The 22,386-nt window shown below is 38.9% G+C and overlaps 1 protein-coding gene across 8 annotated transcripts in view; it reads right to left on the bottom strand.

Annotated features, from left to right (window-relative positions):
- The window catches only part of arhgap23a (Rho GTPase activating protein 23a), a 75,161-nt gene that overhangs the window by 14,252 nt on the left and 38,523 nt on the right, over positions 1-22,386 (bottom strand). For 6 of the 8 annotated variants that reach the window (XM_073857106.1, XM_073857105.1, XM_073857107.1 and 3 more), the window contains exons 2-7: positions 17,654-17,851; positions 13,251-13,275; positions 12,176-12,268; positions 9,759-9,837; positions 8,028-8,079; positions 4,493-6,260 (exon numbers count right to left, since the gene is read on the bottom strand). In XM_073857106.1, coding sequence (XP_073713207.1) covers positions 4,493-6,260; positions 8,028-8,079; positions 9,759-9,837; positions 12,176-12,268; positions 13,251-13,275; positions 17,654-17,851 — 2,215 coding nt within the window. Of the gene's footprint in view, positions 1-4,492; positions 6,262-8,027; positions 8,080-9,758; positions 9,838-12,175; positions 12,269-13,250; positions 13,276-17,653; positions 17,852-22,386 lie in introns of all 8 variants that reach the window. The other 2 variants (XM_073857100.1, XM_073857101.1) reach the window with 1 other exon arrangement.

The raw sequence follows: 22,386 nt of genomic DNA, 5'->3' as shown, positions 1-22,386 counted from the left end.
TTGAGGTGACCAAGGAGACAGAGTAAAGGCACAGGAATTCCAAATCCTCCTCTCCCTCTCTCTCTTTAGAAGAGAGCAGGGGCGTGAACATTCCCATTCTGGGATGTGGAACCTGAACTGTGCCTGTTTTCCAGCCACTGGCAGAAATAGCTGTCCTGTGGGTTTAACAAAGGCCCTCATTACTGCAGTCTAAGTATGAACACACACACACATGCACGCACGCACACACACACACAACATTATGGACATACAAAACGTTTACATCCGAAATCAGTATGTACAGTACTCAACGTATATCTTGTGCAATAGCCATATTTTGAGGTTCAGATGGGATGCTATAAACATTATCCAAGTCTGACATAAACTAACCCTCACTGCCCATGATGTGCAATCTTCCTAGTTACATTTCCACAAAACCAAATTGTGAAGAATGCAGAAATAACGAACACAGCGATGTTTCCTTTTATAGCATCGCAAACCAAAATTCAACCAAGAGAATTCAGTGGAAAACATTATCCGGTTATAAGAGAAAATGTTCACATTCCTAACAGTTCTGCATGCGTGTTGAAGTACACATATCTCTGGTGTGTTAGTGTGTAAGACTCCTCCCCGTTTAATTGGCAACACAAAGAGCACATTGATTACAGAAAGAGCTTAGTGTGCCAATTGTGTCCAGAAATATCCGAGTGTGTAAGAGTGTGTATGTGTGTGTCCTTCACCTTTAACCCCCAAAAATCTTCCTCAACAGACTTCATCACAGGGTGGTAAAAACTTACACTATAATGAAAGACAATACAACAAGCCTGCTCACAACAATGTATTGCAATGGTTCAATATGAACATACTGTATAAAATATTCCCACAGCTTTTTTATCATATTCTGAAAGCTTGATGAATGAGGGCTGACACAGTTAAATATGTTGTTCATCTTTTCCTAGCTATATAAAACTCTAAACATAGTTTTGCAGACAATGCATATTGTTGGCTTCTCTGACAAAATGTTTCATGCTTCTTGGGTAAAAGCGTCTGCTAAATGAATAAATGTAATCCACAGCAAGCACGCTTATTTAAAGACTTGGCGAATATGTCGTGGAAAGGTTTTATTGTATTTGTGGATACTTTCCAAAACACAATATGCTTACATTTGTCTTATAAAAAGGCAGATGGCATCAATAATTGTTTGAATACAGTAGGATTTGTCAGTAATGTTTTAAGCTTAGCAAAGGGTCAATTGGTTTCCCCAAAATAAAGACACAAAATTATCGCAGAATGATGTCATTCTGTTTCATCCATAATCACAATGATGCAATACAATTTCAAAAATTCAGACGGTTGCACACTGCTTGTTATCAATGCCCAAATAAATTCACTGACATGTTAGGTAAAGAGTAAAACTCTATTGTGTTATCATCAGTATGGTCTAACATGTCGCAGCTTGTTTTCTGTTAGTTTCAGTTTAGTTCACCCGTCTCTTTCCAACCAACCAATCCTGATTATGTACATTCTCACGCTTTTCCACATCTTTTCACAAACACAAATGTACAAACTGACTCAAACGCTGCACACAGGGTGTGTTGTGCCGCACAACCCAGCAAGCAATTTCACATTTAGAAGTCGTCTAATAGCCGTACGAACAAAGCCCAGAAGTTTAGGCAAAGTCTGGTCTGTCAGTGAAAATTTAATAGACGTCTAAATATAAATTAAATAAATACATTTATTAAAACCAAACACATTGTCATCACTGTTGACTAGGGATGGGAGGGTATGAAAATTTAATATCATGATTATAATGACCAAAGTTATCACGGTTATCAATATTATCACAGTTTTGTTAAAATGAGACGAAAATGTTCAAAAAGAACTGATATACACACTGAAAACATTTGAACAAGTTTTATTTTTGAAAATCACAATTTAATATTTCATGTCCCTGAAATTCTTCCTGTGGTAAAAAAATAAATAAATCTGTCTAATAAGTTTACCGCGAATGAATACAATACATTATCCCTTAAATGCCTTCTTGTGCAAAAAACTATGCTGCATGTGCGCGCCTGCGTCAAACTGATTCTGGTTGGACAGGATTTACCGCGAGTTTTCAAAATCAAGGTAATCAAACACGGTTGTAGTGATAATTAAATTTTAAACAATAATACTTACCGTCAGGACATTTTATCGTGGTTAATCGTGAAACCGGTAATCTTCCCATCCCTACTGTTGACTTTGCTTACATAATGAAATATCACACAAGCTAGGCAAAGACGACATGTAAACAAATTCAAGTTAATTTGGGCTAAAAGTAAGTTACTTATAGCTGGAGTCTATAGTTAAAGTGCACCTATTTCATTGCTAAAAACAACGTTATTTTGTGTATTTGGTATAATAAAATGTGTTCGCGTGGTATATTATTTAAAAACACATTATTTCCCACATACAATACAATTTTGTAGCTCTAGATACTCTATACTGTCTTCCTGAAATGCATTGATTTTGTACAAAACTCATTGATTTAAAAAGCTCTGTGTCCCTGATTGGCCAGCTAATCTGTACGTTGTGATTGGCCTGAATACCTCTGACGCCAGGCGAAAATGTGACGCTCCTCCTTACCATGTTTGACAGATTCGGTCACAATGCTAACTAACAGGAGTTAACTTACAGACTGAGTCCGAAGCGGGATAAATCATGATAATGTCGGTCTTGTCTACATAACCAATCCCAGAAAGTAAACTGTTGCCTACAATCCCTGTGTTTGTTGTAGTCCAAGAAAAAAGATTTAAGTTGGAGACAATAGTTTACTTTGGGGTTTGTACATTTTGCATATCTTTAACATGAACCAATACACACTTACACATCAAAGGCAATTTAAAATTGCGAATCGGATAATTGGTGCCCTTTAATCTAGACGTTGAAATGACAGCTATTGCTTCCTGGGAAGTTTGTAGTATTAGCACCAACATGCATCTGTTATTTTGCCTTACATGAGTACTGAATGCTATAGGTGGGGCAGTTTTATGCAAAGAATAGTGTTTTCAGGCTTAACCCTCCTCAGGAATGAAAGTAGGGCACTAACAACAGTTTATGCAATCATAACTACATATTAAAAACTTCCCAACAGGCAAATAATCTGTGAACCCGCTCTGTATTTTTGTTGTTGTAAACAAATGCCATTATAAAACTCCTAATGGCACAAAAGGAAAGCAAACTGCCCGTCTCAAAGCTTTTAGGGGCAACTGTAAAATCAATAGCACTTCAGCTGATCTTCTGCAATGTATAATTAGACAATTTAGAGAGTTATTGTCAACTGTTTCTCGCACTTTAGCACATACAGCGTGACAGGTTTTGGTGGTACGTGTCTGTCATAGTTTGTTTTGAATGTTTTGCATTCAGACAGCCATTTTGCAGTAGATTTCATCTTGCACTCTGGTCTGGTTTGGCAATAAAAGGCAAGCAGAGACAAGATTAGCACAAGCTGCAGGCCAGAGCAAACGCACAAACACAAATGTACTGTATGCATGCATGTTTGTCCCGTCCAAATGGAGACGCACTATAAACTTCTGTTGTTTTGAAATGAAGAGCTTATAAGAGCTTTATCCATACTCTACCCTGAAAGACTTCTTATTTGCTTTATTTATAAGAATATCACGAGTCAAATATAAGACACACACAAATCCATCTCTCTCAACCAAACCATGTTTCATTTTAATAACCTCAAAACAACTTGCACTAAAATGTCATATCTCTTAAAGGGATAGTTCACCCAAAAATGAAAATTCTGTAATAATTGACCCACTCCCATGTTGTTCCAAACCTGTATGAGCTTCCCCATTCTGCCGAACACAAAAAAGATCTTTTGAATGCTAAATGATGGTAAGCACACAGTTGATGGTACCCATTGACTTCCATAGTATTTGTTTTCCTGATGATCTTTTGTGCTCAACAGAACAAAGAAACTCATACAGGTCCAGAACAACACAAAGGTGAGTAAATCATGACAGAAAGTTTTTGGGTGAACTATCCCTTCAACCACTACTAACAACTATAAATCATTTTCTTGTAGATCAAGTATTGAAACAGGATGGATTGGGTGAGGCACTGGAACAGTGGGAAAAATGGAGCGCATAAAAGACATAATAGACTAATTTTAATCCAGTAAGTCTGATTCAGCGTCAGACAACTCATATTGTGAGCCTGACCACGGGAGATTCCAATGTTTCCAAATACACAGACTGATGTACAGCAGACAGAGGAAATGAATAGTAAGACCGGTGGGGTTGCGAGTTATTATGACAAGTGTAGTCATTCTCTAACATTCCCATCATGGAGTCTAGATATTCAATCAGTTTTCCTGTTCAAGTACAGTAAAAACCATGTGCCCACATGCGCTTGAATGGGCAAGTGTTGGAAAAGAGAAACTGAGAGAGAAACAAAGTTTGTATATGTGGAAAAATTCTTCAAAAATGCTCAAAAAGAAAATTCTGAGATGAAAGAGACTTACCTATGAAAGGGATTGAAGCAAGAGAGTCATCATCTATAGAGAGCGGTGGTAGGTTACCATTCGTGCGCCGATGAGATATGGCACTTTCAGCTTTGGCAGGGGGATCCGTAGGGTCAGAGGTAAAGAGTAATGGGTCACTGGAATCAAGAGCCAGGGCGCAGTGTTGGTGCCGGAGCGCGTTTGCACCCCTGCGGCCAATGGGTGGTTTCTGCCTCATAACCACTTCCTGTGTCTGAGCCTGGGCTTCACCTGTTGCTTCTCCAGCCCCTCTGTCGTGATTAGTGGGCCGGTAAGCTTTGTCTTGTCCTTCAGGGGGTGTAGAAATGGAAGTTGTGGATGTGGAGGTGGTCGGTGGGGTTGGGGAGGGAGCGGACGAGGAGGGAAGTCCCTCCGGAGGACTAGTTTTGGGTGTAGGGGTCCAACTTAGGTGTGGACCTGTGTAAGAGGGGTCTCTAAATGACTGGGCTTGCTGCAGGATGCGGCCAGTCTTGCGAATAAAAGACGGGCTGTAGCTGCGGTAGCCGATTGGCTCTTCGTCTAGACTCTGGCAAGAGGGTAAATGTCTTGTCTGTGAAGCTGCCTGCTGAGGTTGTGATGCCTGAGATGAGCGCTGCGTGTGTTGTGGTGTATGTGTGAGGTTTTGACGCTGAGTTGTGTGTTGAAGGTGCTGGGGTGTGTGGTGTTGCGTTTGGTGCTGCTCATGTTGAGCTGTTTGGTGGTGGTGTTGAATTTGTTGGAGCGTATCTCTGTGTTGGGCAAAACGCCCCCCATGCCTTGGAAAGGCTTCAGTTCTGTTTGGGGGCTGCTGGACCCAGGTGGGTCTTTCCAGCTGTGGTGAGCACATCCCCACAACTTGGTCTAAAGCTTCCAGTGAACGTCCTGAGTGCCCAAACCGGCTTCCCAGAAGGTTTTCGGTGGATTTGCGCCCATGAGACGCCACAGATTTGTTCTGTATGTATACACGCTCACCCCGCTGGTCTCCATGGCTCCAGTGGGGGTCAACATGCATCGGAGAGCTCTGCTGCTGCTGCATAAGCAACAACGTGTCTTGTGACGCACTGTGGGGAAAAGCTGCATGCTGGATACGTCTGGCCCTCCTACTCTCAACCAGACGATCCTGTGAGAAACTCCTGTGCCGTGGGAGCAAGGAGCGGGAATTTGAACGCTCTCGCTCCCGACCCGGTACCTGACTGTAGTACCAGTTGGTAAGGGCTTGTTGGGTGCATTCGCTGCGGCTGGATGGGGGTGTCGAAGTTGAATGAGATGGACTGACCCAAGGGGGACTCTCCTTGCGGCCTCCAATGTGCGCCATGCCAGTACCCACGTTGTGATTGGAAAAATGAGCATGATGCAGTGGGCTCAGCGGTCCTCCTGATGAAGAAGAGGATGAGTATGTCCGTCCTCTCATTTGTCCCATATCAGTCATTCCATACTGGATCTCTTCGGTTCGGTGAGCAGGGCTACTGTGACCAACACCGCCTGGCTCACAGCTCCTTCCCTCGGCCGCCCAGAGAGTGTTGCTGGAAGCGACTGTGCGGTTGTCAAGAGGCAAAGAGGGACCCGAGGGGGAGCCGTGCCAGTGGCTCCAGTTGTCCAGCTGGTTTTGCCCCATGAGTGGAGAAGTCGGGGCAGTCCTAGGGGAGTATCCTACAGGAGGTTGTGATTTTGTTCGTGGAGGGTAGAGTAGAGGTGGTGGTGGAGGAAGATTTCGGGCCTTTCCTTTGTATGGGTCGTTGCCTATTAGGTAGGCATCATGAGAGTATGCCAGCAAGAGAAAGCGAGAGGGTTCAAAACTAAGAAAAGCATTTATTAATGTTATGGTTCCGTCTAAAGGGACACGAAGATGAATTAAAGTCTAAGTTTGCAATAGGTTAAGAAGTTAATATATAGACTAACTGTCATTGTAGTACTAGCATATACAGCTTCCCAAACCACCATACACTTAAAGGATTCATCTAACATATTTGGCTCCAATCAAAATGCTAATCATTACTAATAATACAAGTGTCTATTCAAACTTACGGCGCACGTGTTGACAAATTTTGATATTGACACCACCTACTACTTTGTTTGCTCCAAACTATTGCCCACAGAGTTATCAGACAAGTTTTCAAAGCGCCTATTTTTCATACAAGTTAAGATTAGTTGCAATATTACTTGGTCTAATACATTCAACTACATGACAGAATTCAGGAAAAGTGCTCTTATCTTCTATATTATATTTCACGATTCAACAACAATAAAAAGGAACAAAATACCAGGTACATCTTAATTGTAATCTAAATATACAATTACATTCATTACAAATCCACCATACTTGTTCCTCCAAAGCAGCATAATGGCTTAACCGTAACAATCTCCACAATCTGTACAATGACAACTGTGTTCCCCTAAAGAGAGGAAGTCAAGCTGACCAGAAGCACCAGCCCTTCATTACCACTGACCTCAAAACACTCTGAAGATGTGCCACATTAAAAATGTATTACAAAACAGAAACATGACTGACCAAAAGCCTCATGATTCAAGACAGGCAAATTAACAGACAGCACCGTGCATGCAAAACGAAAATACATGCAAATACAAAAAGAATGGAAACTCGCAGAGCTCCAGTAAAGCATTTCCCGGAGGCCCAATGTGTACATTCCCTCACTCGCTCCTTTTCTCAATACTGTCCTCTTCAACTACTTCAATTTACCTGTTAAGTCCTCATTTTTGCTTTTTTCAAGCTTGCGTCTCGCTGTCATTTCTCCTTTTGTTCTCGTCTTTCTCTGTATCTCTTTTTCTCTTTCTGTCTATGGTGAGCCCTACCCAACCCAAGGCTCTCTCGCTCTCATTCGCTCTCTCTCTCTCTCTCTCTCTGTCTGTCTCGTCGTCTCTCCACCCTGTGGGAGTGGCCACATAACTGATGATGTCATTCCTGGAATGTAGTTGATGCGGGTGTAAGGAGGGGTGCGCGGAGAGTAACATGGAAAAGGAGAGAAAGAAAAGGGGATGGATAGAGAAGTGGGGTCTCTCAGGAGGGTTTATGGATAATGAGACCAGCGTGAGTGCCTTAGTACAGCGATGTGTCTGTATGTGCAACACGCACGCATTAGGTTTCTTTCTCTGACTTGGGTTAGTTGCATGTCTGATCATGTGGCCAAATGAGTAATTCGTGCACTGACAAAACTATGTGAGTGTAAATGTTTGTCTGCTGTGTCTTTCAGGAAGGAAGGTATGCTTGCATGTGTTATAATCTTATGACCGTCATGCTTACGAAATCAATGATATTCCAGTACTTCACATATGCAATTGAAGAAATCTATTGAGTCACACTTTTGAATCATCTGAATTACATTAGTAAAGTCATCATACCTCAGTTTCTTAAAATGTGTGGGATCCCTTAAAGTGTGTGTCATCTTATTATCATAAGAATGTATATGTAAGGATCCTATATGTCAAATAAATTAAGCTGTTACCGGTTTACACCTATAAAACATGTTTTCTTCATGTGGCATATGTGGCAAGGTGTTTCAGAAGTGCTCACACTCACCAGTTGCAGGACATCCTCATCTTTTGGCATTATTGAGAGCTCCAGTACACTTTCACTGCAGAGAGAAAATAAGATGGGGTGAGAATATGAATACATTTTGTATAAATTCAAGTGTTTCGTATTTTGAACTGCATATCCTTAAAGCGACACCATGTAATTTTTCAACCTTCATTATAAATTTTCAAGACCCTTGTGATAGTACATCGACTTTAAATAGGTTGAATGACATGTCTACCATAGCCTGACGGGGTCTGTATCGCTTTTACTTGTACTTAAAAACTTCGGGTAGTAACCAGAGCACAAAAAAAACTACAAAATTCGACTGTTTACGGCATACGTCATTTCCTCCACACATTTTTTTTTAACGTGAATTTTGCTGGAGGCTACTTAAGGAGTGTAGAGAGCAACTTCTGTTATGTGACTCTGTGGCACTGTGTTTGTGTCACGGACCTATGACACGGGTGACCCGGGTTCGATTCCCCTTTAAGGCAATTTTTATATAAACTCACAATCTTGATTCATACATAAATGCGACCTTCTTTATAAATGACGGCGATTATCTTGCATATAGTTCCCTGTATTCAGATGCTGCATTCACGTGTTCACGTATTTACCTTTCTTTTACTGTCTATGGTATTTATTAACATTACAATCCAGGATGCTACAGCAGTCAAACTTGCTCAAACTCACACAGTGTAAAACCAATCCTTATTTATTCACCAATCAGATCCGAGCGTTTCTCTCTTCTCTCTTCCTCATTTGCTGCGTTCTGCTGTCACTCGCGTGACGTATTACAAAGCGTCAGACCTAAACACATCGGTTTACTTGGATTTGGAGCGACAATTTTCACACAAAAGAGGAAAAACGAGCGCCATTGCGGAAAATCCTGGTGGCGAGGGAGAGAGAGAGACGATGCAACAATATTTGTTGGAAAAAGGCAAGGAAATACTTCTGGTCGTTTCTCAATTGGAAGGCTGCAGCCTCCGGAGGTCAAATATGCAGGCTGCACACGTCATCAAGCCTGGGTTATTAAGGTAATCCGAGCATTACATTCGCACGTCATAAGCATACTGCAACAATTTACGATTAAGTTAGTATAATAGTCAACTTTAAAATTGTTAATATTCTAAAATAAGACAGTCTTGATGACGTATGCAGCTTAGAAATACGACATCCGGAGGCTGCGGCCTTCAGATTGAGAAATGGCTTTTGCCACGACGAGTTCCTCATCAGAAGTTGTAACATGACGGCGTTTCTCCCGGATGCCTCAAAATGTTGATCGTTTAGCGTTTTAAAGGTTTAGTTTTTAGTTTAGTTTTAAGTTTTAAGGTTGGCCGGTTCTTTTCCTTTGCGACAGTGCTGCTGCACTTGTGGCCTCTAGGGGCGCTAGGCATGAAAAATACATGTCTAGCGCCCCCTAGTGGCCAAAAAGTTCTGCGGTGTGCCTTTAAGACTGTGATTAATGTAAAACGCTGACTTCAAAGTGACACACGTACACTGTGATTGGCCTGACAGTAAACACTTGCCTTAGGTCATTCTGTTACACAAAACATCTGTCACGCATTCTACTTGAACAAGACTCAGGTCAGGTTTAACCTTTCAGTTATCTTCCGTCACTTAGCTTTAACTAAACAATCCAAATAATGTCGTACATCCCCATTCTTGGTCTGCATTATTACTTCCAGGTAAGTTTTGAGTCTATCTGTAACCAACAGTTTTTTGATGTCGTCTCACCTGTTCTGAATCAGTGCAATGACCTGCGAGTACGTCTTACCCAGCACACTCTCTCCATTTACTTTAACCAGCCGATCTCCTGCAATAACAAATTACATTTACAGTATTTCATACATTTTTTAAACAACAGACCATTAGCAATAATTATGCATTGTTATTCAATTATTTTTATCAGATTACTGCATAGGATGCTGATTCTTATGATGTTGATATTTTAAATAAATGTAATATTAATATACTGTACACTGTCAGAAAAAAAGGTACAAGAACGGAACAAAACTGTACCTTTCCTGGCAACGGGGTGGTACCCTCAAAGGTTAATTATTATACAATAGTACAATATTTTACCCTAAGAACCTATTGTGTACCTTAAGGAACAATTTTGTACCAGTTCGGTTTTTGGGGTACAAAACAGTACAAAAGGCAGGGTATCTGAGTGTATATAAAAATATCAGCATCATAAGAACAAGAGGATTCCTACATGGTCACATCATGCACCTGCAACACTTGTGTGTATAGAGAAAACAGAATAAATAAAAAGGCTTACACAAAATAAGTTTCAGTTAAGTAATTAAAAGATTAACAAAACAAATAAAGAAGAAGAATACATGCGCATGGAATTCGAGACAACCGAAAACGCACCCTGTTCATTTTCTTTATTTTATAAAAGCACAATATCTTTTTTATTTTATTGTGAGTAATGCTCAAATTTACTTTTTTAGTAGGTAGCACTGGCACTGCCAAATTTAAAAGTTAGGAGCACCAGCAAAAAATTTAGGAGTGTACATTGAAAATTATAGGAGCACCACAACTTCAAAATCCTGAATTTTAAAAGTTTGAATCAAACTTGATCTTAAAATATTTGCCACATACTTGACTTGTGCTTGGCCAATATTTAAGTAAAATATGCTTAAAACATGTAGATTCATGAGGCCCAATAAATACTATTTAATATTATTTTAAATAATTTATTTTAAATTCAGTTTTTTATTTTCACTAATCCCATTGGATTTTGTATTTTCACTTTTTATTTTCTTTAATGATTAATTACATTTCCCTTATCAAACAGCATGTTTAATAAACTGAATTCATAACATGTAATAATTGATCTTTTCTAAAATAATCAAATAAAAAACGAATAAATTTTCATTAAAACATTGCATTTTTTGTGCTGCATAACAAAACTTTGTTTAAATTAAAAAATGTTTTGAGTGTGATTATATTACTTAAGAAATAAATCATTATTTGTATCATTTTAAAAGTAGTAATATATTTCTGTCAACTTTATTACGTTTAACTGACTTTTATTTTGATGGGTTGTCAGTGTGTATTTGACGATCGCATTTCTCAATGAAACAAGACAATCTGCATGAAACTAAGTCATGTGTGTAAAGTTTCACTGGTCTCTATGAGACGTTCGCTTATTATTTCATAGTATATGCGAAAGTTTCATAAAGAAATTGAAACAGGTCGCACCACAACAATCACTTGCATTTGCACAAACGCTTCCAAATATATGTTGAGGTCACGGCAATTAAATTTCATGAGCATATGCTGCTAAAATGGTCGCAATTTCAAGCTCTGCGTATACACACACACACACACACACACATAAACACACACACACAAAAATACACCAACTTAAGTCAATTATAAATGCTCTTGATTGATGTTTTGATCCTTTTTAGTTTTCTACATAATTATTTTTTTCATTTGGGCTAGTTACATTTATTTTGGGCTACCAAAACCTAAGAGTATCCTCCCAAAGGGCTAATGTTGAATTTCGAAATGTTGCGAGCGCTGATATTTATGTAGTGCCTGTAGATGGTACAACATGTTTCTATTGCTACACTGTAAAGAGCAGTAGATTTAATCAATATTTACACACAGCCTGGCGGAAACATCTCCTCACAGCCCACCACTAAACTCAACCACACATTTCCTAAACAGAAAGAGATCCCATGTCTTTCTCTATTACAAACACACACACGCTTATAATGAGTCACTTTTAATTCATGCTAATTACAGATGTCAACAATAGAAGTAAAGGCAGTGCTTTAAATATATAATTTCTGTATCATGTCATACAGTAAGGCAGAATCCTTAATGGTGATGGCCTCTTAACAGGAAAACGACCATGGGGCACCGAGTCCATAACAAGTTATCACATGCTGTGTATGTATACACACAAGTGGACTGATGTAAAAGCGGGGACTAAATCTGTATCAACAACACCTACAGTTATCTTGATGTACAGGGTTATGTGTGTGTGTTAGCAGGAAAGTCTGTGTGAGTATTAAATGATACAGTGAAAAACAACAGCAGTGAATGTAGATTTACAGAAATGAATCTCTCTCATTGACTCCCATATCATCTAATTTCAATGAAAATATTGACACACACACTTTTTCTCTTACCTGTACATAAACCAGCCTGGTGGGCGGGGCCTTTCTCCCTCACACTCTTAACAAAGATGGTGTCCATAGGTTCCAGGCGACTCCGATGGAGCCCTGTATAAAACACACAACCCACAATTAGAAAAAAAATGACAATTTATAGTCTTATAGGCATTTTTAATGGGATATGCGATTAACTGTTGCAGCCCTACTTAAATGCAGTTTATTCAACTGTTTTGAATGGCTTTGCAATGTATCGCATTACAATATCGTTAAGGAGCGCCATCTGATACTGTCTTGTTTATACAGGTGCTGCAGCTCCCCCTTGTGTTTTTTAGAGAGATGTGCAATCATTGCGGTGATCTGAAGTCATTGCAATAAGGTCAAATAATCACGATGAGATGATTATTTAATTATTGTGACAGCCCTAACAGACATTTAAACTAATGATATGAAATGTGTTCGCTATGCAGATGCCCCTGTCTGACACATGGCATGATGGGACAGGGGTAAAGACAGACAGCAGTGATCAAACAGGTTAAGGCAGTAATAAATGAACCGATTTGTGATGCCCCATCAATACCTGTCTCACGTCATTAGCACAATCTGTCCTATTGTTTAACTACAACATACCATCACTGTTTTAATCTCATATCTTGTAATTTTTCAGCTAATATCAGTTGCATATTGATATTGAATAAATAATATTAAGTGCACTCCTTTGGGTAACAATGCCTGCAACCTGATTGATTTGAATGCAGGTGGGCATCATACATCTATTTTTTTATACCTGCACTCTTAAATAGAAGCAATAATAGCTTGAACCTGTAAGGGGCGCCATGTGACAAATATTTCCACCTTTAATTTTGTGAATGACATAATATTGAGTCTACAGCTTACATCTTAAATCAAATACAAAAAACATACAAACAGCAAAGAATGACAATGTACGTAGACAGTTACAAAGTGTGAAACAGGTGCCCTATGTGAACCATGAGGTATAAGCAACATGATTTTGGGACTAAAGTTCACACAGCCTTTTATTGACCTGAATGAACGGGAAACTCCAAAGAGAGAAACATAAAGAGAGACTCACCCTTTCCATTTCCATTCTCTTCATCCTAAATGCAAACAAAAGGATAGTTAGATCACAGCAACTACCTAGTTTTAGATTAGTGACATTACATACATTCAAAGCAGTGGTTCAAAAGTCAAGAACTGGAGGCATTTTTTATTGCACCCTTATCTGCACTGCAGAAATGAGAATCATAATGCTCCAAATACCAGAGCTTGTAACAAGTACAAAGTACCAAATGATTTACAATTTATTATTTAACTTAAGCTGGCATAACACAAGACGTTTTTGCCAATCTAGGGTTATTCTTGCCTACCTATAGAGTAGTATATTATCATTTATATGTCCAAAGAGTCTTTCGTGTTGTCAGATTTATAAAAGAAAGAACAGCCTTTCCGATTTTTGGCGGAAAAGGTTGAACACTTGAAGGCGTGCGGTGGGCGGAGCTGAAGAGTTACGAGTACGCGCAGCTTTGAATACTACTTTTGGATTCACAGCCAACATAGATGGAAATCAAACTTAAATTTTTTTTTTTTTTAAATAACCAGCCTTACATTATACATATAGTCCAGAATCGGATACTGAGTCAGTAATATACAAACAGGAACAACAGCGGCAACGATTACTGCAGGACGCCTAGTAATTAATCCTTGTTTGTTTATCCGCTATTTTAATAAAAAAGCAACGTAACGTAATCCAGTTTTTTACTGCATTTGCCCGTTTTAAAAGGTGTAAATGTTGTACATGCAGTACAATGCCAACTAAGGCGAAAAATGTTTGCTGTTGTTTACATTACATGCACGTATGCGTGATTGCAAACAAAACACGCGAGATTTTGATTTACTTACGCCTGTGGTTGTGACTACTAAACGGGGTCTTTTGAAGTTTTGACCGCTCCAACAGTTGTAAACAATTGGAAAATCCGGCGTCAAACTGAGCCTTGTTTGTAAAGCAGTCCTTTCCGAAATGCAGTCAGGGAACAAACAAACTCATTCGCAATTATGTTGCTGTCCGAGAAAAACAAACTGCATCCACGGTTGTCTTAAGACAGGGAAAGCTAAATAAGGTTTTCTTCTCCTTACATCCAAAAACACACTTCTTTTGTCGAACTATCTTGATAAAACAAAGATGTTGCGTGCTGTTCAGTGATACCGGTGACTTCTACTCGACGGAGCAATGCTAATGCCCGTTCTCGCTCTCACTTGACGTGCAGGGCAGGCGTGTTTTTCTGGGGGTAAAGGCCCATAAAAGGAATATGGGGTCAATCAGTCGTAACGGACACCCCGATTCGAAAAAAACTTTCCGGAACTTGTAGGTAAAAGAGGCGTGAGTTTGGCTCAGAAATACTCTGTAACAAGCTAAACTGCTTTTTTGACACTTTGCTTATGTTCAGCATGAGGACTACAATTCTTAAACTGTGTTAATAAGTCAAAATGCATGAAATAGCATTAAACCTCCCCTTTAATGTCTGTGCAATATGGGTCTTCAGTTATGCATAAAAATAAGCAACAAAGACACATAAAGCAAATTATGTGACTGCATCATGTTCCTGATGTGTCTCAATGAATCAATTTGACCATTAACCACATCAGTGCTCACCGTGAGGTCAGCACTGAATGTGTCTCAACACCAGATGGCAGCACTGGGAAACAGATGTCTGTACCTGAACCACAGTAGCAATCGTGCTGCTTTTAGACAAACATTTATCAAGACCAACTAATGAATAGGACCCCACCACACACACAGTGTATAAAACAAAGTGTTGAGTTTTAAGCTTGACCTATAATAACTTGTGTACAGTGCCATATATTTACTTATTATTAATATGCCTACATTGCAAGGCATAACATTTAGCATCTTAAATTTAGGTTTAGATGTGGGATTAGTTTGAGATCATACAAGAATTATTAGACATCCGTGGGCCTCCTCTTGAAGACCGCCTATTAGCCCCATACTGTATACATATTCATAAACATGCCAGACTTACAGGATGCTTAACATGAGCAGGAATGAACCCTTGCCTTATGTGGTATAAACGTCATGGGTCTTTACAACAAAAAACACTGTTTAGATAATACATATGCCTGCAAACCAGTGTCTCGCAACGCTGATCAGGCAGTTTAAAGTGAGCAGCCCAATGTTTAGTCTAAGCTGACTGTGCTCTTTCCTAACAAACTCACACAATACTGTGGCTTTGCCACCGAAGAGAGAAAGACAGAAAGGGAGAGTCCGAGGGAAAACCACAACTTAAACACTTCTAATCATTAACAAACATCATCACACATTTAAAACTCATGCAAGATTAAATAGATGGTTAATTAGCAAGGCTAACAGAATTAGAATTTTGGGAGAACCATCCCTTTAACACTAAGCTGGTGGGGTGACAGAAGTCACAATAATGTCATGTGACCATGTGGACACTAGGAACAGTGAAGACCAATATGGACCAGAACACAATGTCCTTAGCAGGCCTGGTACGGCACAGCCCAGAGGATGTGTGGTACCAGTCAAACACAAAAAAGGCTTTTGAGTAGGAAAGCAAGCTGCAGCTGGTGATAGAACGCTCACCAATCATACACACTATCATAAAAGAGCTTTGTTTCATCAACATCATGTGCACACACTATTAAACACACACACCAGGCAAAAGACAAACTATGAGTGTGTAAACAACCACCTCCAGCACTATAGCTTAAAGCAAAATAGCTGGACCCAATAAAAAATTTACGGATATCATTGCTTTGGAGCAAGAGTCTCCAACCTTTTATCCATACCAACAATGGATAAAACTATCTGGAGTCCAACTTTTTGATATAGTCTACTCAAAACTTTTTTGTTTTACTTATTTTTTTACTTGTTGATATGTTTTATCGTTGTTTAAAATGTTAACAACATACATAAAAGAAGCCAAGCTAATATAAAAAATATGTAATACAGTAAATAAATAGTACAATTGAGACTATTAATAGAATGTGCTTTGGCGGGCACCTCACAGACTTTTATTCGTTTATTAGTATATAATTGAGATTCTTTTTTTTTTTTTTACAAAATGTCACTTTAGTCATTCCATTGGTATTTAACAAATTTGATGGTCTTTCGCTGCAAAACCCTCTAAGTACATGCAAAAATCCCTTTTCACTGTCCTTTCTGAATGAAGGTAAAAGGCTCAACAATTCGGTCAATATCCTAATATATTCTGTAATATAAAGGGGACATATTACAAGACTTTTTAACAATGTTATATACATTTTTGGTGTCCCCAGAGTGCGTATGTGAAGTTCCAGCTTAAAATGCCATATATCAGTCCATCCAGAAAAACGCAATTATGCGATCGTATAATTTAACGCATAATAAGCCAAAGTCCGCATATTTATGCGGGGGAAGCATTTTTTTCAAATATGCCGCACTTTCGCCATATAAATTGCAGATTTCCGTGTGCCGTATGCGGGGCTTGCATGATTTCATAATCTGCGTAGCAAAAATCACATATATCTTAGCAGAAAGTTGAAAAATTTGGCATTTACATCACACAAGCGCAGCCATGTCTCCTGTTGCCATGGGAATGTTATGAAGTGACGTGATTATGTGACGTGAACATCATTGAAAAGCTGCAAAAGCTGAAAACAGTTTTTGCAAGTTCCCACAATTTTATTGCATAAAATTGCATAAATATCGGCAGGCGTAAATAAATAGGGAGCGTTGTTACACAAATTTGACGCTCTGAGAATGAAAGGGACATGTTTTTATATTGACCAAATTAAATGTGTTAATGTATCTTTCGCGCTCTATGGCAGGCAGGGTGGACAGATAATTACTCAACATGTTTAATCTGAGTGATTTCATAAATTATTTACGCCTGCCGGCTGTGTACGAGCGTTGCTTTGTTCCGCTATTTTGAATGGAAGTCAATGGAAGGTCTAGTCTGTTTTCCCCCAAAAGTGGGCGTGAACCTGTTCAGAGATATTCTATGACGTTGCGCCGGTTGTGCGTATGTCATAAACCGATCGGTTCGTGCAGTTCGCATGATGTCAAACACACCTCTGTTATCTGGGGTCGTTTGGGTGACACGTGACTGTATGTATTTGTATCAGAGTCGTTTATAGTGCCGGCTGAGGTTTCGCATTTTGGTGAGCGTGCATCTGGAAAAACTTCATTTTAAGGCCAACGTTTAAAAGAATTTGAGTGTTTCTGAATCTGAACTAACTGGGATAGCGTGTTTCTTGTGGTTTCTAGCGTGGTTGGGTTGGATTAGCACAATTAAGTGATTCACGTCTGACTATTCAATTCATGTTTCTTTTATTTAATTTATAATGTCGCTTTATTTCAGTTGCTGAATACCTCTTGACTGTGATTGGTCGGTAAAAATGTTGTTCATTTGCAGCTTTAATTTTGAGATATGTGAGCTCGCTAAGAGCCCTTCTTACCTTGAGGTTAGTGTGCAGGGCGGACTCTGGCGGGTAAACGATGAAATGACGTAACGTGAAGCCAAAGCCCTGAGAGTTTTTATGAAGCAAGAGTGTACGTGGACCCTGCCAGGACACACCCAACCCCTCTGGCCCACTCCTGACCACCGGCCGAGGGTTCTCACTGGATGAAGAGACGCCATCTCTCCGCCCCTTTGCCTAGCAGAAACAAAGAGAGAGAAATTATTTAACACTCATCTTTATTACGCATTTAGTTATTTCATCCAATGTTGCTATACCAATGAAATGTCACATCTCTAAAGCATAGTTGGATCTATTGACTCATGTCCAGGTTTGGTAGAAATAAGTCTTTAAGAGGAAATTAAGAAATGCATCCCTGTGTAGTCGTCACATTTAATGTGGTAATTGGTAAAAACTCTTTGCAGATAATTGTTAAAAATAACGCCCTGACATTTTAAATGACCCTCCCAACTGTTTTGGATCAGTCAATCTACTTAAGCCACCTGAGCAAACAAGACATGAGTACGTTAAGAGAAGTAACTGGAAGGGGGAGGGTACGGGAAATATCTTGCCACATTTGGGAATCATGATGTCATATGTGTGTTGACAGCATTCTTTAAAGAGTTCATAGGGGGCACGTAAAAGCAATGTTTCCTATCAGACAGAAAACAGGCCAAGAATCTCCACAGCTGAAGGAAACCTCAAAAAAAAAAACAATCGATTTCATCTAAGTTCTTGGATTTTGGTGTACAGTGAAGAAGAAAACATCATGTAAAAATGACCAAAATGTTTATGTACTGTGGAATTATTTTGATATTTACTTACAGTTTGGTGCAACTAAATGTTTTTTTTTTCCACAGAATTTGCACTATGCATAAATTGCATACTATAATAAATTAAGGAAATTTTAAATAAAATTACCATAATGTGCATACGGGTGATTCTCACGAAACCATTCAAACACCACGGCACTAATGATTTTAGCTATAAAATGTGTAATATAGTAATATTAAAAGCATCAGAATTAACACAATACTGTGTTCTACCTTGCACAATGTGTGATTTTAACATAAGAATGTATAATTTGTCAATTTTATCTCATTTTCTGCTGAAATTCTCATTACCGCAATGCGTCCTGCTGTCTTTGAACATGTGTTATGTTGTAATTTAAACAAATTAAAACAAAAATATTTAGAAAAAAAATAAAATGATTTTTTGCTAGACTACTTTAGATGACAGAAAATATATTTACTGAATATTCATGTATAATAATAATGAAGAAAAATTAGGAAAATGATGTGTCCATGCCTGATGTTCTCATCCTCCGCAACACTTTTTGAGAACAGTTTAAGCACACATACAGAATTTTAATAAAGTTTAATTTTGAGTGACCAAGCACATGGACCAGTTACTTCAAGATGGCTACCAGGTAAGATCATTTTTTTACAGTTAATTTGAAATATTGTCTTGTCAGAATGCTTACAGTACACGACATTTTGATTATCATTACCGCAACAGATGCTTATTAAATGTTAATTTAATTAATAGAAGCATAATACTTTGATTTTAAATGCATGTGCAGAATCTCCAAATTATGTTCTTTCAGGTTTGTCATGTCATTTTGAAAATATGTCAGTGTTGATGTTTTCTGACTGTTGCGGTAATGAGATTTTTTTAGGACAAATTTTTTAAATTATGTTACAAAAAGTGTTCAATGATAAGTAAAAGTTTTTAAATTAATGTTCCCATTTAATCCAGACTTTGTTTTTCAATGTCTGGTGGGGAAAAAAAAGTAAATTTAAGCAATTTTTACATTTTCATGCTTGACATTTTTAAAACCAAGTTTTCGTGAGAATCACCCATATACAGAACTGGTGTTACTTGTTAATAATAGGACCTATTAAAATAAAAAAAGGTTTGTTGTTATTAAATAATGTAAAGGAGAAATGTTGTCCCAGTCCCTAATATATAGGGAGGGCCATTAAATATGTCTAGACATTGCTGATATGCTGTATTGCTGTTTTTATGCCGGGCCGTGGGAATTCATCCACTGGCCCTGATAAAAAAGTATTTGTGCAAAGGTGTTTTGTTTCCTATAAACGTTGATGATATCATCATCTCCCAATTTTTGCAAGAAAACCCCTTTACCTTTTTAACCTCACACCAACCTCACCAGTTCTGAGGTTTTCGTTATAACAGGAAGTTTTTGGTTAAGACATAGGAAGTTCCCCGGAGACTGTGCCAGTTATTCAGCCAATATACTTGATCTATTAAAAGAATGGGGATTTTTCTTACCAAATGCATTTCATAGAAAAGCAGTCATCAATTTCTAAGTTCTGTTCTTTTCACCTCCCGTAACTCCCCACATCTCTCAGCACTCAGCAGAACTCCTACTCTATAATCCAGCAGGCCTGACACCAACCGCAGGCTCACCCCCTCTCTCCTTCTCACTCTATTTCTGTCTATACTGCTGTTTTCATTTCTGTGCTTACATCTGAACTCTCTCAGACGAAAGACAGAAAGAAAAGAAAGTATGAGAGAGAGAGAGAGAGAGAGAGAGAAAGAGAGAGAGAAGGTCCTGCCTGATCTCACAGTAATATTTTACAAGTTGGCTAATTTGGGAGTCAATTGGATTAAAAAAAAAACTAAATAATTTACATCTTTATTATTCTGGATATAATTATGTTTTGTCTTTAAAGGGTTAGTTCATCCAAAAATGAAAATCATGTCATTAATGACTCACCCTCGTGTCGTTCTAAACCCATAAGTTCATCTTCGGAACACAGTTTAAGATGTTTTTAATTTAGTCTAAGAGCTTTCTGACCATCCATTGAAATTCTATGTACGGTTTCCATGTCCAGAAAGGTAATAAAAACATCATCAAAGTAGTCCATGTGACATCAGTGGGTCAATTAGAATGTGTTGAAGCTTTAAAAATAAATTTTGGTCCCAAAATAACAAATATTACGACTTTATTCAAATCCACGTGCATGACACTGCAGTGACGCTGCTGACGTACAGTGTCTTGCACGTGAATTCGCAACAGACCCTGAGGAGTAGACAATGCTCAATAGAGTCATAATTTTTGGACTGAAATGTATTTTTGATGCTTCAACACGTTCTGGCTGACCCACTGATGTCACACTTTGATGATGTTTTTGTTGCCTTTCTGGACATGGGCAGTGTACCGTACATGGATTTTCAATGGCGGGTCAGAAAGCTCTCGGACTAAATCTAAAACATCTTAAACTGTGTTTCCAAAGATGAACGGAGCTCTTACCGTGGGTTCACACCAGCCACGTTTGAGGCGTCAAATTTCCCGCTTGAACATTTTGAGTTTACTCGCGTGTGAAAGCTGCATATAAAATTCTAGTCATCGAGACATTCACGCGAAAATTCACATCATGGGAGGGGCTTCTCCGACTCCGCTCCCTTTCTGTAATCACCTCACTACTAGAGCAAGCTCCTGATTGGTTAACGTGGCGCGTTGTTCCGCCAAAGTTCACATTTTTCAACTCGTGTGCTTGCCACACCAATGCTCTTTTCGCGCGAACTAGACATGCTAATAGCCGTGCTCATATCCTCATTTGCGCTGCGAGACCTCCAGACGCGCATCAACGCGTCTTTACATTGACTTAACATTGAAATCCCCCGCACTTGACGCCTCTACTGTGGCTGGTCTGAACGCAGCATTACAGGTTTGGAACGACATGAGGCAATTGAGTCATTAGGGACATCATTTTAATTTTTGGATTAACTAGGGATGCTCACATTGACCGTTTAACCGTTAACCGAAGGTAAGAATTTATGACCGATTAACATTATCAGTTAAAATAAAAAAAATATTAGTTAATACATGGTGCGTGTCGTCATGAGCCGACAGACATTTCGCCACTTTTCTTATCTTTAATTTGTGAATGTCCTGTAAATGACACAAATTATTGACGGTCTGATAAAGTAATCATTTGTATGAGAAATCATTTGTTACGTGTTTGGAAGCTGAACGGAGACGCGCGCATGTCCGCGCAAGATGACGCAGTCCGTCTCGCGCACATCCGGACAGACGTTCGCTGATGGCCTCTAACCCTGTCCATAAACATCTCTCTTTTTGCACAAACGGAGAAAGACAACGCAAAAGCAAAACTTTCTGAAAAGCATCCTGCTTTAGAAATGACCACTGTGGTAGATGAAACGACCCTTTGAATCGGCCCTTTTTGGATATTAATCCTCTGGACTGATCGCGTGCTTTTTAATGAGGTAATGTTGCGTGAATATCTGATAATGTATGAATCCTGGTTCTGTTGTTGATCTGTCACTGCTGTTTGCACGTTCAAATTAAATCTTTTGTTTTTACTAGTTCACAGACAACCGTCAACTGTATTTTTACTCAATGACAATTTCATATTAAAATCTTATAAGTTAACGGTCAATGTTCGGTTTAGAAGCTACGGTTGTCGGTCGGGAAAATTAACTGATATGAGCATCCCTAGGATTAACCCTTTAAGCGCTTTTGTATACATTTTGAATAAATTCTTTATTATGTCAGGAGGATTGGAAACTATACCACTGGACTGGTAGTTCTTACAAAGAAAAACACTTTCTGTGAGATCTGATGTTGTAGTGGCAGTGCTCCGAAATATAGTGCAGATGCACTTCCGGTGACCCGAGTTTGAATCCTGGCTCAAGGTCCTTTTCCGATCCTGTACTTTCCTGTGCTCTCATCACATTAACAT

Source organism: Misgurnus anguillicaudatus, chromosome 19 (genome assembly GCF_027580225.2).
Source record: "Misgurnus anguillicaudatus chromosome 19, ASM2758022v2, whole genome shotgun sequence".
In the NCBI taxonomy this organism is placed as follows: Eukaryota; Metazoa; Chordata; class Actinopteri; order Cypriniformes; family Cobitidae; genus Misgurnus; species Misgurnus anguillicaudatus.
The sequence above is the reverse complement of the archived record's forward strand: the minus strand, read 5'-3'. Positions and strand labels throughout refer to the sequence as shown.